The 16705-nt window shown below is 39.7% G+C and overlaps 2 protein-coding genes across 3 annotated transcripts; one reads left to right on the top strand and one right to left on the bottom strand.

The window, feature by feature from the left end:
- Positions 1-330: 330 nt before the first annotated feature.
- On the top strand, positions 331-12478 carry impdh2 (IMP (inosine 5'-monophosphate) dehydrogenase 2). Of its 2 annotated transcripts, XM_068733117.1 has the most exons (15): positions 331-765; positions 2231-2279; positions 2879-2980; positions 3097-3171; positions 3648-3854; positions 5292-5379; positions 5516-5715; positions 5837-5927; positions 6370-6465; positions 7474-7545; positions 9506-9649; positions 10016-10160; positions 10714-10857; positions 11030-11113; positions 12000-12478. In XM_068733117.1, the coding sequence occupies exons 1-15, from the start codon at positions 668-670 to the stop codon at positions 12019-12021; spliced, it is 1617 nt and encodes a 538-aa protein (XP_068589218.1). In that variant the 5' UTR covers positions 331-667; the 3' UTR covers positions 12022-12478. The 2 variants fall into 2 exon arrangements, with proteins under 2 accessions (XP_068589218.1, XP_068589217.1); XM_068733116.1 differs by lacking the exon at positions 7474-7545 and having other exon boundaries at positions 333-765.
- Positions 12479-13142: 664 nt separating this feature from the next.
- Positions 13143-15778, bottom strand: LOC137889099 (excitatory amino acid transporter 3-like). The gene is made up of 8 exons (XM_068732728.1): positions 15711-15778; positions 15411-15503; positions 14738-14780; positions 14589-14651; positions 14292-14378; positions 13841-13951; positions 13593-13713; positions 13143-13271 (listed from the first exon to the last, which is right to left on the bottom strand). Exons 4-8 carry the CDS (start codon positions 14609-14611, stop codon positions 13143-13145), a joined length of 471 nt encoding a protein of 156 aa, XP_068588829.1. The 5' UTR covers positions 14612-14651; positions 14738-14780; positions 15411-15503; positions 15711-15778.
- Positions 15779-16705: the final 927 nt, after the last annotated feature.

Raw genomic sequence — 16705 nt, 5'->3', positions numbered from 1 at the left:
AACAATATATTATTCTAAAATTAGCCATTCTGCCTATGTGGTACTCTTACTTTTGAAACTTACAAAGTATATTTTCATGCTAATAATGTTGTGAGTAAGGGACATTTTGAATGCAGGACTTGAGTAAAATATCTGAATACTAGATTTTAAAGCCAAATATTAGCATGCATTGATCTTGATGTTCTATATGTTCCACTGAGCTGACTCTTATTCAGTTATGACCGTATAATACGCATTTTAAATAAGCTATATAATAACAAAAGCTATTCTCTCTATGGTAAGAAAACAATAAGGGGGCCTGGCGACCGGAAGTGGCGTCGTGTCGGAAACCGACGCCAAGGAAATAATGCACGTGTCTGAGGGAGCTGCAGAAAGAACACGGTAGAGAGGCCCGAGTAAAGACACACACGCGTTCACACAGACATTTTCTGTCCAATGTACTCAGGACTCCCGGCTGCTCACAGGCGCGCGGATCAGGACCACGGTTGGACCGTTAAGTGACGGAGAAGAAGAGCATCACACACGGGGAGAAGGAAGAAAGTTCTCGGTCTCTGTTTCCGGCCTGTGTTTGTTGTCTGTGTGTCTTCTCGTTGCCTTAGCCGGTTTTTTAAAAGTTATTGTTATTAGCTGTAACACTGAAGGACTGGTGAGGGTTTATTTGGACATCATGGCGGACTACCTGATCAGCGGTCAAACCGGTTACGTCCCCGATGATGGCCAGTCGGGACAGCAGCTGTTCAACGGAGGAGACGGGCTCACATACAAGTAAAGACCCCACGATCACTCCCACTAACCAGGCCGAGGATGGCGACACACTCCGACCAGCGTCTAGCTTTGTGATGTAACGCAGCTGTGTGTGCTAACAGTAGACTAGCGCGTGTGTTTACCGGTTTAACTTACTGGTGCAGAATGTGGCTCAGCTGTCCAGCAACTGGACCTGGTGTTGCGAAAGTCAGACATATTTTTGGGGACAGTCTGTGATAGTTTAATTACTGAATAATATATCAGTTATTTGTTAAAATAAACTCTTACCACCCCCTTTTTAAAGGAATAGTCTCTCAAAACACTGCATGCTACATTTCTTTTATTGCAGCCAGTAGGACGTTTCATATGGACTGACATTAGAAAGCTGCTCCAGAGCCACAGAAGACAGTATATAATTATAAGTTAACACTCGTGACAGGTATGCCACATTAGAAGTCACCACAGCCCATTATGGGGTCTAAAAAAGGGTTGACTCAACATTGCCAGCCCAGTAAAGTACTGTCTGTCTTAAATAAGTGAACACACTTGTGTAGTCTGAATAACACCTTCTTGGAACTGAAAGGGAGGGACACATTCCTTCTGGACATACACGGGTTCCATATTTAGGTCCTGGCTGACAGTCCTGTGTTGTTCTGCTGGACTGTGTGGATCCAGGCTATACCTGTACAACACAGAAGAAATGGAGCCATGCACTGACTAGATGCTGACAATGTCAAGTCCCAAATAATGTATTTGACATCAATATATCTATATATGCACCAGTTATGCAAAATATTAAATTCACTGTTTAAACATAATAAACCATCTTTGTGTTATAAAGTAAGTTTAACTTTGATGAATAGGCAACTACAGTAGCATTAAAACAAATGTGTATTGGTGACCCACTGAACACCTGATTTATTTGAATGCTATTGAAAGTTAAAGTATAGTATTAGTGATTTAAATCTGTGTCTCATTTGGTTTTTACAATCTTAGTTCTCTTAATTGTAAAGTGAAGCGTGATTATGTATTCCTTGTAGATTTATGTGGATGCTAAACCCTTTTCCTGAAGAACTGTGAACCTGAACCTTGAGTTTGATCCAAACTTTGCTTTTGTCGGAGGATTCGCCGCTTTGTGTCACATTTTGTCCTGATGGGTGTTATTTAGCCATGTTGTGTAGTTTTACTAAAAATCTGTTATTGTAGAAACTTGCTGACAACAGGAATGAGGCGGACGCCGCTTTCCTGTCTTCATGAGTTTTGTATCTTCTCCTCAAACTCTCTGAGGGATTGTAGTTTTCTTATGTAATGGTTTAGTGTTACTCTTAAGGTTTTATATCTCAGCTTTGGAATGTATAGTTCCAGTTTGTGAATTTAATCTTCTATGTCCTCATGTTTGACTGGCTGAGGTGGATTCAAAGCTGTTACGATGGACGGGTGTTGTAGGAAGCTGCTCTAACCTCATCTTTCTCGTCTCTCCCTCCAGTGACTTTCTGATTCTGCCAGGCTACATTGACTTCACATCAGAACAAGTGGTGAGTCGCGAGGAAGGACACATATTTGCCAAAGCATAAAATCGGTTTAATGCGGCTGGTATTAAACTAATCTGAATGTGGGATGATGTCCGGGATGGGAGCAAGTGGGGCAAGAGTGAGGATTATCAGCTGTGTGCCTATCAGCACAAATATTCCCTGAATTAGGCGAACAGTGCCTCAATGAGCCAGAACAGTAAATTACGGCCTCCCGCTGTGACATTGATAGGATGATAGTTAGTTCTTAAATGAAGTAGCACACGAGTCCTTAAGTGAGAACTTAACCACGACCAATATCATGCACAATACCAGGACCCTGAAATCGAAGCAACTAAATGAAATTAAACCATACTTTTCTTACACTTTTTGTAATGTGACATGTCAAAATGTTTTCTGTAAAAAAGGCCTGTTACATGGATTTAAAGCTTAATTATAAATGAGTATTCCAGTGTAAACATCTTAAAAGATGTCCTATCTTTGAGGTGGTTTACACTGATTTATCTGCTCTAGCAAGTTTTACTTTGAGTATCCTAATAGTTATGTTACTCAGGAGTAGCTTCTCGGCGTGTGTGCCAAATATTCTCCTGACATCTTTTGTCCAGGACTTGACCTCAGCGCTCACCAAACAGATCACCATGAAAACGCCCTTCGTCTCCTCTCCCATGGACACCGTCACAGAGGCCAACTTGGCCATCGCTATGGCGGTAGGTAGTACAACACACGAACGAGTGGTTTCCTCGGATCATTAGATTGTTTATTGTTGACATTGGTACGCTGTGAGACTCGCTCACAAACACACTGATGTGTTGTCTCCTCGCAGCTAACTGGTGGCATCGGCTTCATCCACCACAACTGCACGCCAGAGTTCCAGGCCAATGAAGTTCGCAAAGTCAAGGTAGTGATGATCACTATCTGTCTTTTTATTTTACTCTTTTATCTTGTTCATCTGCTCATCTTGTCTCTTCTGTTATTTAAGGGTTTTCCCTCACATGTTTCATTTCTTAAATTTTTTTCCATCATTGTTTTGATGTTTATCTTTTCTGTCATCTCACTTCACCATCTTTTTGTCTTTCTCTATTTTTATTTGCTCTTCTCATTTTGAAAAATGTAGGAGTGTTATTTCCCTGCATCCCTTGCTCCTCTGCTCTAGAGTGTAGGCAGTGAAAATGCTCAAATATTCTTTATCCAACCAGCCTTATTGAATCCCTTACATCCTTTCCCCTAATATTACCCTCCTTTTCTCTGCAATGCTGGCTCCTAAATCCACTTCCCATTTGTGTTTCTTTTTGTTCCACACCATCCTCCCCCTGCCCCTCCATGTTCTTCCACACCCTCCCTTTTCCTCATTTCCTTCCTTCCCTCCCATACCAGCGTTATGAGCAGGGCTTCATCACAGACCCGGTGGTGATGAGCCCCAACGAGCGTGTTCGAGACGTCTTCCAGGCCAAGGCTCGCCACGGCTTCTGTGGAATCCCGATCACAGACAATGGAAAGATGGGCGGCAAGCTGGTGGGCATCATCTCTTCTAGAGACATCGACTTCCTGAAGGAGGAGGAGCACAACCTGCCGCTGAGCGAGGTGGGTGGAGGTTAGATAAGTCATCAGTGAGAAAAAAAATTGTAATACAAAGTTATATTTTAATGGAAAACAGTAGACCTATTTAATAGCTATGAATTTAATTTGAAGCCTGATCCATATTGATTTTTGAGAGTGATATAGGGATATTTTACAGCTGAGTAATAAACTACACTGCTGCTCAAAAGGTTGATTTGTTGAAGTCAGATGGCTGAGAGGACGACTCTATATTGTTGAACTATCTTAGGTTGCAGAGAATTCTTTTTACAAATAGAGGTTATTTTGTACGATAAGTTTGCAAAAAAACAGTAATGTTTTGAACAAACATTGCTCAATGGTTCAACCAGACTGACAGCTGAGAAAAAACAGAAAGAGACAAAGATCTCTCTGAGCAACAGTTGAATAAGAATAGATGAAATCAACAGTCTTTGGTAAAATAAACTGGAAGGTTAACATCAAAGTGTGTGCATGTTTAAATAGGAACAGGGCCCTGTTTCTGTGTCAATTGCACATTAATCCCTATAACAAGCAGTCACACTGTCAGGTGAGTTGCAGAGCTATTCTTAAAACGTCACAATAGAAATTGATTAGCACTATTGGAATTGGATCACAGAATGTCAGCTGAACAAACTATAGACTAACAAATCACTGTTTAAACCTATTCAATACAACCAGTAAATAGACTGCAGCAGGCCCAAAGAAAATGGCTTTCCTAAATAATTAGGTTCATCTATGCTTTTCTGGATGGAAAACAAACTCAACATTGAAGGGTATTTGGGGGGAAAATGCTTCCATCAGTATTCTGCTACGGCATGTGACACTGTGGTGACATCGACCATCATCAGTAGAACAGGTGACCCCAACCTTTTGAGCTGCAGTGTATATTAACAAAGATGACATTAAATATAATATTACTTTTTACAAACTTTACTGGAAAATATTTTAAATAGTTATAAATGACACAAAATATAACAGTATATTAAGATTAGAATAATAATAATCAAATGCATGCTATTATTTTTTTAGATTTCTTTTGGTCAAATGAAACAAGCTTCATGAATACATCACCTCAGGCTGTGTTGTTATTATGCATTATTATCATGCAAATACAAGAACATAGCCTGAATTTGTGTGCAATTTTTAAATATATATTTAAATATATATATATATTTAAAAATCTTATATATATATATATATATATATATATATATATATATAATTTTTATATATTTTATTTATATATATATATATATATATACATATATATACATACACACACACGCACACAGTATATGACCTGTTTTTCAGTGTTAAAGCATCATATCTTTAAAGTACTAAAACCCCCAGAAATGCTGAAAGTTCCTACATTCTCTGAAACCTCAGCATCGAGTGTGGATGCTTCTTTTCTTTATACTCTGTGTGTGTAAATGTCTTTGACAGGTGATGACGAAACTAGAGGATCTAGTGGTTGCCCCTGCTGGAGTGACACTGAAAGAAGCCAATGAAATCCTCCAAAGGAGTAAGAAAGGTGAGGAGGCTGTTCAAGTTATCATTCATGACTCGCATGATTTTTACTTAACGTTTCAATTGAAACATAAAATGAATTAACATGCATCCAGGTGTGAGCGTCTGTATGTGTTTGACCTCTCTGATTCGTCCTGCAGGTAAGCTGCCTATAGTGAATGAGGAGGGGTCCCTGGTGTCCATCATTGCCCGCACAGACTTGAAGAAGAACAGAGACTTCCCTCTGGCCGCCAAAGACTCACGCAAACAGCTGCTGTGTGGCGCTGCCATTGGCACCCACAACGACGACAAGTATCGACTGGACCTGCTTGTGCAGAGTGGGGTGGACGTGGTCGTACTGGTACGGAGGGCTTAATTTTTTGTTTCTCATGAAAAACAGGGAGAATTAAGTCTCCAAGCTGTGATTCAAAGTAATGATGCTCTGTAAATAACTATGTCATGTGCTTCTTCTGTGTCTCCAGGACTCATCTCAAGGCAACTCAATCTTCCAGATCAACATGATCAAATACATCAAAGAAAAGTATCCCAATGTACAGGTCATTGGAGGCAATGGTAATTACACGTTTCTTTACCTTTATAACCAGAGAAGGTATTTCCATTGATCCCAGCCACACGTCCCAAGTGATCATATTGCTTACAGTTAGAGATGCACATATTTGTCATTGGTATCGCCGCAGATTTTCCGAACAAGGGTTCGGTTTCCGATTTGATTCAGTATGGAATGGAGCAGGGATAGTTTAAAATGAATACAGCACCGCTGCTTGGCGTTGCCTTCACTGAAGCAGCTCCTGGCAGCTTTTGATTCAATTGAGGTTCTCTAGTCTGTTTAAAGCTTCACGCATTCACAGCATTTAGTAAAAGATCGATCTCTGGATTTTAAGAATTGATATTGGCTCACTCAAATTAAGTTTGTTTGGAATCAGAAAATCTATATTTTTACATCGAACCCTAGTCCAGCTCTAACAGCCTTTCTGTCTCCCCCTCCCTGCTGCAGTGGTGACTGCAGCTCAGGCTAAGAACCTGATAGACGCAGGAGTTGACGGGCTGAGAGTGGGGATGGGCAGCGGCTCCATCTGCATAACACAGGAAGGTAAGTGACTGACTGAAAAAAACCTCAACAAACACCATTGGCCTCGCTAACTGCTTCCACCCACAAAGCTGCCATCAGCCAATCTGGAGCCTTTAATGTGCCAATCAAGAAAGGACAATCTTAGTGAAATGATGTGCAGTTTGTCATTTTGTTGATTTGACTTTGGTTTGGCAGAAAAAAGCGGGATGCCAAGTGTCTGGTTTGCTTGTTAACAACATATCGGCTTGATAACTGGAACGAAAATGATCGTTTGGTTCAACAATTTTCAGTTTTTTCCTAAGTAGCGTGTCTTAGTGGAAGACAACAGATTGCTCGTCTAAGACTCCTCACGCTGCTCCCGTGGGAAGACGGGTGTGTTGTAATTGTTTTGTCTTCGTTCGTATAGTCCACCACATGTGTGCTTCAGGTGCACTGTGTGTTGGCATTTCTGATCCCAGGAGTCTCTGGTGCCTCTTGCCAGATTATCTTTACAAGTCAAGTCATTTCTTTCAACCAAGTCACGTCAGGTGCTATGATTGCCTCATGTGTCGTTGTGACCACCTGGAAAGATGAACTGCGGATGGTTAAATTGTGCAGTTAGGGTTGTTACAGCTAAGTATGGATTCCAAATCTAAGTTGTCATTGGGATGCTTTTAGCTGTGATTTGTCAGGCATAGCCAAGAAGTTTACAGAAGATATTGTAAGTCTGTATTTCTTGTTGTCTCTCTTCATCTTGTCCCGAGATTCCTCTCAAGTCATTCGCAATATTTGTTCATTTTCTTTTACTTACAGTTTTCTTCACTTTTGTCTGTCATCTTGTTGTCCTCCAACCTGCCTCCTCCCCTTCTTTCTCCTCTCTCTGTTTACTCCCTCTTTAATTCTTTATCTCACGTCCCACCCTTGTGTTTGTGTGTGTGTGTGTGTGTGTGTGTGTGTGTGTGTGTGTGTGTGTGTGTGTGTGTGTGTGTGTGTGTGTGTGTGTGTGTGTGTGTGTGTGTGTGTGTGTGCGATGTCCATGTCCATGTCTAGCTCCCCTCAGTGTACCACCAGCAATAAATCTCCACAGCCCCAAAACCCCAACCACTGTTACGGGATACTCCAGTAAGTTTACCCGTCCCCCTTTGGCCTGCACTGGGCTCCCATTGGCTCCACTATCGCAGTGTGCCCGCCCCCCCACTTCACAGCCTGCTGCATTGATTGGTTAACAGCTTTGCATCAGTAGAAGTACTAGAGGAAGTGGTCATAGGTTTTTTTTGTTTCGTTTTGAGAGCTGACTGTGGGTGTTTTGAGGTTTTGGGGTTTTGCTTGTTCCCGTGTCCTCACTAATTTGTCAATCATCATGAGTGAATGTTGCTCTTCCTCCACCCACTTTACTGACCTTTCCGTTTGTGTCTTTCGGTTGCCTATGGATGACATTGGTCAGATGGTGACTGGATCAGTTTTAGGCCACAGCGCTCATCCATGTCTTAACACCCATTCCTAACATTTGGCATTCGAAAGTTTGGCTCAGTAATGCTGTTGGCAACCACAGGGTGTCCCTGTCCAGCAGAGGTGGAGAACGTGCTGAAGTGGGCGAGGCCGGGCGGGTTATATTTCAGACTGCACTTTTGCTTCATTATTAATCATCACTATCAAGGCCGCCGTGGCCTTGATAAATGTATTTCCATTCAGCCGTTTGTGTCATATTCTAATTTCTGTGACTCACTTTCTAATAGTCAACATAGTATGTTCAGAATCTGCAAGTGCTGCCAGCTGATAGTTGCATACTTTTGAATTGTAGCTTGGTTGTGTGAGAGGACGTTTTGAATGTTGAGCTTTAGGAAGGCATTAGAGCAATGCATATGGAGCCAGAGTGGGTGACACTTTTTGTCCTTCTCTTAAGTCTACTTCTAGTGATCAGCACCTCATTATAACCTTTAGTGTACGTGAATTTATTATATATAATATGTATTATTTTATTTATGAGAGGACACATCGGTGCTCACCTGCTCTGTGTGGTCTGAGCAAGGATGAGGTGTTTGTTCTTTCCTCGGCATTTACATTCTGTAACACCTCTCTAAATACAAGACATCATTGTTAATGGCAGAGCCATTCCCACCCTGGATTACCTACAGCGTGAGTTTGCTTAGCTACTCTGTAAACCACACTCGTACAATAGTCGTATTTCTAAGTTGCTGCTAAAGAAAGAAAGAGTGTTTGCTTGTGCAGTTTAATACTACAGGTCCCAGACCACTGGTACCTATTTGTTATTCTAGCTTTAAAGATGCAGATAACTTGTAACCTGTTGCCATTTGCAACATGTCCTCTCTAAGATCATGGCCGTCAATACACAGCAGGATAATTAGGACTACCAGTTTGGTTGGTAAGTACCGTGCAGCTCTGAGTTCACAGGAAAGAAAACCACTCTACTGGCGGAACAGGATTCGGGATGTTTATCTCTGGAGGCTCGTTGTAAATTTGATCGTCTGTGTCCCTTTTAGCAGCAGGATATATTATGAGAGATGGGTTTGAAGTCTCCGTGCGATGTGGGATTTATCTGCTGATGTGACAAGTATAACTTCCCCATTCTCACTTTTCTTTAAGTAGCATGACAGCAGAAAGAGATCCATTCCCATCCTGTCTGCTACTTCACTATGTGTGAGATTTTCTTTTTATTTCTTATGTTTTTTAACATCACTTGGATGACTGCAAGTTTCCACCATGCTCATCAAAATTTAGTTGAAATCTCTTTAACGCAGTCGGGACATTTTTGATGTTTATCAAAGCAACAGCTCCTGGTTCCAAAGCTCTGATTTGTATTTATGTTGAAGTAGTGTTTTTGTAAACGTATGCTGATATAGAAGGAGATTCCAACATGGATCTGTAAAGCTTTGTCTGGTGAGGTGGCCTTTTGTGAGCTTCGGTTGTGTATTCTGTAGTAGGTTGGGGGGGTCGATATGTGGTACAGGACTAGCTTACAGTCATCAGGAGGCTAGCAACGTGTTTAAAATGATTTAATTCAACAGCAGTACACTTCTTCTCTCATTTAATCCCATTTCATCTCTCTTCTTTCCCTCTTCAGTGCTGGCATGCGGCAGACCCCAGGCCACAGCTGTCTATAAGGTATCGGAGTACGCCAGGCGTTTTGGTGTGCCGGTCATCGCTGATGGCGGCATCCAGACTGTTGGGCACATTGCCAAAGCCTTGGCACTGGGAGCATCCACAGGTATGGATAGATGGGTGTTTCAGAGTGCAAGGGTTTATCATTTAAATATTTAGATGATGGGTGAGATATGCACAAAATTAAAATAAAACCATTTTATTTCAAACTTGGCCACATAAATAACATAAATAAGGATTAATATTTTGTTTATGCTTTCATCTGTCATGTTTCTTTCAAATTCATGTTACAGAGAGGATTATAATTTGGACGGTAGATTTTCAGATTTGGATTAAGTCGTTTACTCTGTCTGAATCCAGATTTTATGCTGAGGAAAAAAATATATTGAATAAACAGCCTTTTTTTCCATTCACGCCTTTCAGTCGTCATTTTTCATTGTCAATCTCTCTCTCTTTGTCTCTGTGTGTACAGTGATGATGGGGTCTTTGCTGGCTGCCACCAGTGAAGCTCCTGGTGAATATTTCTTCTCTGACGGCATCAGGCTAAAGAAATACCGCGGCATGGGCTCCCTGGATGCCATGGATAAAAACCTGGGCTCCCAGACCAGATACTTCAGGTACAAAACCACTAAAACTGGCCTAACAGAATGTATCATTAAAGTCGATCAGAGTTTACAGTTAACAGCACTATTAGTAGTGTATATCTGCAGGTTAAATTACAACAAAGCAATGGTCTAACTCTTACCCCAAAAGAGAATAACATGAAAGTGCACTGTTCCCTTCAACACAGTATAGCCCCGTCTCACTAAAATGCCATTAGAGACCATTCTATAACAGATTTCCCCAGACAACAGTTCTTCCTCCCACAATTTTCTGTGGTTTTCAGAACATTAGACATTACCACATACCTTGTGGTAAAGAATGATGAGCCCACTAAAAAAGGACTGAGTCACAGACATTTAACCCAAATCTTTATTTTTTATTTTTTAAAGTAAACATCACAACATTCTCAAAAAGGAGAGTATTCAAAAGAAAAACTGCTTTAATTGAATCACCTTATTACGGACCTCTAGCCACAAGGTGGCAGTACACAGGTTGTACACAATCATCTGCTTTAAATGTCACTGACATCATATCGCTCACACATTGTTTTCTCCTCTTCCCTCACAGTGAGTGTGATAAGATTAAAGTTGCTCAGGGTGTTTCTGGAGCAGTGCAGGACAAAGGCTCCATCCACAAGTTTGTTCCCTACCTGCTGGCTGGCATCCAGCACTCCTGTCAGGACATCGGAGCCAAGAGCCTCACGCAGCTAAGGTAAAAACACAGAAAACTACACGCACTCAGATTAATGAAATACACAGTAAAAGGTACACCTGTGCTATATATATACTCTATATATAGATAATAGATAGATAGTGCCTATGCTACACTATATTCTCTCCCTTGAAGTCTGATGTGGGTAACAGCATTTCTTTCCTTGTTGCAGAGCCATGATGTACTCTGGAGATCTAAAATTTGAAAAGAGAACAACTTCGGCTCAAATGGAGGGTGGAGTCCACAGCCTGCACAGGTACGTACACACACACACACACACGCACGCACACTCCGCACGACCTGTAGACACACACCACACTGGAGGGACTGAGGAGCCTGAAACACAGAAATCATGAACATAACCTTAAACCCATGACTGCACTGGAGAGCTAGAGAGCCAAACAAACATAAAAAAATAAAACCAACCAGAAAACCCCCCACAGATTTGTTTGATAAAACAGAACACGCAACTGATCTGAAATCCGCTTTAAGCATAACTAGAAAATAGCACCACAAGTGTTGTAGCTACAGATGAAGCTACTATTTTCTATAATAAATCAACAGATTGACAAGCACATTAAATTACAAATTATGCTATATTGTTATCTCAAGTTACCAGTTGTCTTAAAAAAAAATACTGCTTTTTTTGACTGCCTTTACTGAAATTCTTCAATTCTAATGATTATTTGTCAATGAATTTTTCAATTAAACTGAATTTTTCTACTGGATTATCTGACAATATATCCTTACAGTTAATTTGCTGTGAATTAAGGTATAGCAGTGAATGAGTGGCTACAAGAAACAACTTAATATTGATAATAGGTTCAAAATACAGATTTTATCCACAGTGAACAATGTTGTCAAGGATTATATTTCTATATTTTAGCTTTTACACATGATTTACCAGTGCACACGTATGTCCTGTTAGTTTTTATTCAAAGTTGTGTTCACACAAAGGAAGGATGAATGCCACAAGAACCAATAAAGAGTTTTATATTCCTTAGCTGGGTCACAAGATATGAAGGATGTAAAAAAATAAAATAAAAGAAGCTATGAATAAAAAAGTATAAACAAGAAACTACTCGCCTAAGTAGACTTTAACGTTGTTTCATATTTCAACATGTTCCTCTTTCTCCCCACAGTTATGAGAAACGTCTGTTTTGAGAAGACGCCAGACAGAGAATCCTTCCAACAGACACATTATGCAAACACACTTCATGCCAGACCCTCTTTCATTCATAGCCACACACACCATTAACTTTTCATACAATTTAGTCTTTAAAGATGAGCTCTTGCCCCCTCTCTACTCTTCCAAGGATCCATCAAGTCTTCCTGCCAGTGTCATCTATGCATTGTCTGTGTTTTGTTTAGCTGTGTGTGTGTGTGTGTGTGTGTGTGTGTGTGTGTGTGTGTGTGTGTGTGTGTGTGTGTGTGTGTGTGTGTGTGTGTGTGTGTGTGTGTGTGTGTGTGTGAAGAATGGGGATTAAGCATTTATCAATCAGTGCACGTGTGATTGAGTCCCCCACTGCCTTTCAAGTTGTGATTAAAATAGATGTCTGGAGTGTCCATGTTAAGGCAAAAAAAAAAGTTGTCCAATAATAAAACTTGTGTTTTTCCACAAGCTGCTGTCTTCGTTTTTGTCACCTCTGTATTTATATTAGTGAATATCTAGTACTTTGAGACGATGTAACAAAATGTACTTTTAAATGACTTTGTAAAAATGTATAGACCAGTATGTCGATAAAACTAATAAACAAATTCATAATATAGTATAACCAAAAAAGTCACAGAATAGTTTGTCGAAAAAAGTATAGTATATGGAAAACATTCACAGTAAAGTATGTCAAAGTCTATATGTACTATGTCTAACAAAAGCCATAGAAATGTACAGTATGTCTGAATTTTTTTTTTAAAGTCACAGTGTGTTGAAAAATTGTTTTTATAGTCAGTTTAGTATGTTGAAAAGTCATAGTATATTATGTCAAACAACAGCCACAGTAATGTATGTTGAAAAAATATTTAAAAAGCCATAGTATGTTGAAAAAAGTCAGTAAAAGGTCAAAGAATAGTATGCAGAAAAAAGTCTCAATTTAGTTTGTTGAAAAAAGTCATAGTATATTATGTCGACATAAGCCATATAAAAGTCATAGTAAAGTACGTTTAAGAAAGTCATAAAAAAGTAATAGTATAGCATGTTGAAGGGTTAGGGGTATAGTTGGTTGAAAAAAGGGTTAGGGTTAGGGGTACTTTTTAAGACGTACTATAGTAAAGCACGTCTTAAAAAGTCATAAAAAACCTTGTTCCCCGTTCATTTCTTCCAGTTCTTTTCCTGACAAATGGTGAACCAGCGACACACCAACGCAGTCTCCCATGACGTTGACAGCAGCATTGCAGCGATCTCTGAAAGACACAAACTGCAGACGAGGGGATACGTGGGATATGCACTGTGCTTTTTGATGTCAGGTGTAGTAATCCCTGCCAAAACACAGGTTACACTTACAGCAGCCATTCTACAGCCAACAAAAGGCAAACGCCCCTCACAGGAATCTGAATGACTGTCAAAATGAAGAGAGTGGTGGCTGGTCAACCATGTAAACTGTCTCCGTCATCGTGACTGCAGAGCTTGGAGACACAGTGCACCCCTTGTTAGTTCTTAAATGTCTATTAACTATCAATCTAAATCCTCTCTGTGATACTATATTGTAAAGACTCACACAAAGATAAAATACTCTTACCTGTGTGAGATGAGCATGGCCCTCATCATGGCAGGAAAACCCCTCTGAATGACAGGTAAGGGGTTGCGCCTCACACAGGAGATAGATCAGCGGCTGGACTACTGCTCCATGGATGCAGAGCCTGAAAAAGAGCAGACATAACTCAGTGAAGACTTACCATACCAGACAAAATAAATGACAACAATAAACACGGTTTGCATACACAATGCGACTGAAAAAAAGTGCTGAAAGTGCAAAAGAGAACAAACCCAACAACGACCACTCCCATGAACATTCCGATTTGGACGAGCGCCTCAAAGTCGTACACAACCTCAACAACATCGACTGAAGTGATGAAAAACAGTCCGATTGGCAAGAAGCTGGAAAGGTAACAACAGAATAAAAAATGTCAGGAATACTTCAGTGACTTGTTAATGGAAAGAAGGGATTGATAAAGAAGTATCTTTATTAATCGCTAAATGAGGACATATTTTAAAAGCAGCTTACCATAACAAATTTTAAACTTCCATTTATTCACCTAGAGTAATTTACTATTATTGTTTTTGGTATTGTATCTATTCATCTATTGTTTTCCTGTTGTGAAGCACTTTGTATCATTGTTAAGACAAGTTGAGGATTATGATATTATTTTCCATATTTAAATGTTATTTCCACTTCACAGAGGTTTTCTTCCAGAACATGAGTGCTGTGTTACCTTACCCTATTATGGCTTTGATCAGATGTTTGACGGCCTTGTTAAAGCACAGAACGATGTCCACAAGTAGTTCCCCTTCTTTTCCCATACTCCTAAAGATCAATTCAAGAACAAAAGTCCAGAAAATAAGGCCCCAAACATTGAGCCCGTAAACGTAGTCAACCTCCCAACATACTTCTGTTGTAATCTAAAACAAAGCAAGAAACTCAGTGAGAACAGTTTGACAGCAATTTCATGTATCAATAATTAATGCTGTGAATGAAAACTTAAAAAAAAGAATTTTCTTAGTGAAAAGTGTTTACCGTTTCCAGGGAAGTATTTTCATTGACTGCTCTAACTTCAACCTCCACAGTCTTAGTCTTGTACTAAAGAGGAGAAAAGAATCATGCCTTGAATATAACACTGTCTACCTCATAGACCAAATATCCCAAATCTGAGTTACAAGTCACACCTGTTGACAGGTCATCTGGATGAAATCTGGTGGCAGTATGGTCCTATAAAAGAGAAAGAAAAAAAACACACATCTATGAATCACATCATGAAACTGATGAATACAAATATTAGTCAGCTTGTAAATGTTGATGAATCTGAAAAGAAGGGCAAAAAAACCCTTTCTTCTCACCATAGTAGATCCACAAACACATCGGCTGAAGAGAAGACTTCATTCTCATCATCATCATCATCATCATCATCATCATCATCACCATCATCTGTTTTACCAGCATTGTGACTGACCCCAGGCTGGACCAACAGTACCAATATTAATCCTACAACGTATAATCCAGTTGAACTCAGGAAGCAAAACTGTGTATTCTATAACTCTTCCATAAGGACTGAATACTACACTACAATCGCTAGATTAAAATATCATACTGGGCTGACTAGGGAATGACACTACAACAGCTAAATTAATAATCACTTTAAACTGTTGTTTCAATAGTACTTAAAAGTGAGAAGAAGAAAACAAAACAACTCCGGAAATGAAAAACCTCTCTAAAATAAATAAAATAAAAACTGAACATAATAACCTAGATGAAGGTAGGATTGACAGCAGGACTAAATTAGACTGTGTACCTAATAAACTGGCAACTGCGAGTACATTGTATGTTTTGTAGTTCTCTTACCTGTAGCAACCGACAGTAAAGTGGTTACAGCAAAGTACACTGTTGAACGCATGGTGATCTTTCTGGAGATGTCAACCCTCGGACAACAAGTTTCTATAAAAAAAAAGAAACATTAGCTGAGGTCTTAAGAGTGAAGTTAGAGCGTCAGTAAAATAATCTCTGAGTGGTAGATTGATGTCATAGAAAGTTCATTGTGAGAAATGATGTCATTATGTAAATAATGTCAATTATTATTATATATATATATATATGATTAGGACTTTTGAATTCCTATATGTGTAACATTAACAGTTGACACACCTGTGGCATACCTGTCACCATATTTGATACAAGGAGAGGAATGGTGATCAGCTGCAACATCAACATGAACACCTTTCCAGGGAAGCTGATGTACTCTTTGTCCAGATCTGTCACCGTGCCCAAAGCAAAGCCTGGGAGACGGTAACATAGAAGTGTATGAACGTCAAATCGCTGAGAACACAAATGTAACAGAAACAAGCCCTATTTGCACAAATAACGCATCATTTTATAGTTAGTTTAAACTAAGTACATCAAAACTACACAAAAATGCCAAAGTAAATACGATAAAACCATAATAAAACCAGAATTCATCATTGGGTTATTTTTGTTGTCATGGTCAAATGATAGGCCTGTTTAATCTGGAGTGAGTAGACGCAGTATCTAACTTTAGTGCAAGGCCGAGATCCTCTTTGTGGCACTGGCACCGCAGTGGCTAGTCTGTGGCAAGCGTCAGTCAGGCGTCAGTCAGGCGCCACAACTGTGGCAAGCGAGCGACACTCGTTCGGCACCCGTCAATAAGCTGCCGAGCTGAGAACACCCATTGTTGTTACGATAGGTCAGCTGCCATAAATCAGTTTTATCATCATAGTAGATTCTAATTAACTGGAGAAAAAACTTGTTTTCTAACACGTAGATCACAAACCCCTGAATATAAACAGCACCCATTGAAATCGGATGGGAAATGTAACTCAGAAACGGTCCAAATAAGTCAATCTCTGTAGCTGGCTTATAATGGTATGCCTGTGAGCAACCAGGTTCAACTTTTACTTTATTGAAATACTTCCGCCATCAACGTCATGATTTAGACCGTTTTGAAATAAAAATACAATCTTTACTGATTATTAGGCCTTAATAGTCAAAGATTACCAACTGCAATAATCAATAACTAATAGGTTGTTCACTCTTTTTTGTTTGTTTTTCACTTTTTCGTGACATCCGAGCATCTACAGATGACCCTAACAAGTTATGCCTAAATGTTCGAATAATTTAAAAAA

Source organism: Cebidichthys violaceus, unplaced genomic scaffold (genome assembly GCF_023349555.1).
Source record: "Cebidichthys violaceus isolate CVI_PGR_0920_01 unplaced genomic scaffold, fCebVio1.0.p SCAF_6, whole genome shotgun sequence".
NCBI classification, from domain to species: Eukaryota; Metazoa; Chordata; class Actinopteri; order Perciformes; family Stichaeidae; genus Cebidichthys; species Cebidichthys violaceus.
Note: the sequence above shows the minus strand (reverse complement) of the source record. Positions and strands in the feature narration are given on the sequence as shown.

What these genes read in the sequence shown, in the direction of transcription:
- LOC137889099 (XM_068732728.1), bottom strand. Translation starts at nt 14,611, where the DNA reads ATGAAAATACTTCCCTGGAAACG. An exon ending in ATGGGAGTGGTCGTTGTTGG is followed by an intron (nt 13,714 to 13,840) that starts GTTTGTTCTCTT and finishes GCTCTTTTTCAG; the next exon opens with GCTCTGCATCCATGGAGCAG. An exon ending in GCCATGCTCATCTCACACAG is followed by an intron (nt 13,272 to 13,592) that starts GTAAGAGTATTT and finishes CCTCGTCTGCAG; the next exon opens with TTTGTGTCTTTCAGAGATCG.
- impdh2 (XM_068733117.1), top strand. Translation starts at nt 668, where the DNA reads ATGGCGGACTACCTGATCAGCGGTCAAACCGGTTACGTCCCCGATGAT. An exon ending in CCTCCAAAGGAGTAAGAAAG is followed by an intron (nt 5,380 to 5,515) that starts GTGAGGAGGCTG and finishes TTCGTCCTGCAG; the next exon opens with GTAAGCTGCCTATAGTGAAT. An exon ending in CATCTGCATAACACAGGAAG is followed by an intron (nt 6,466 to 7,473) that starts GTAAGTGACTGA and finishes GTCCATGTCTAG; the next exon opens with CTCCCCTCAGTGTACCACCA.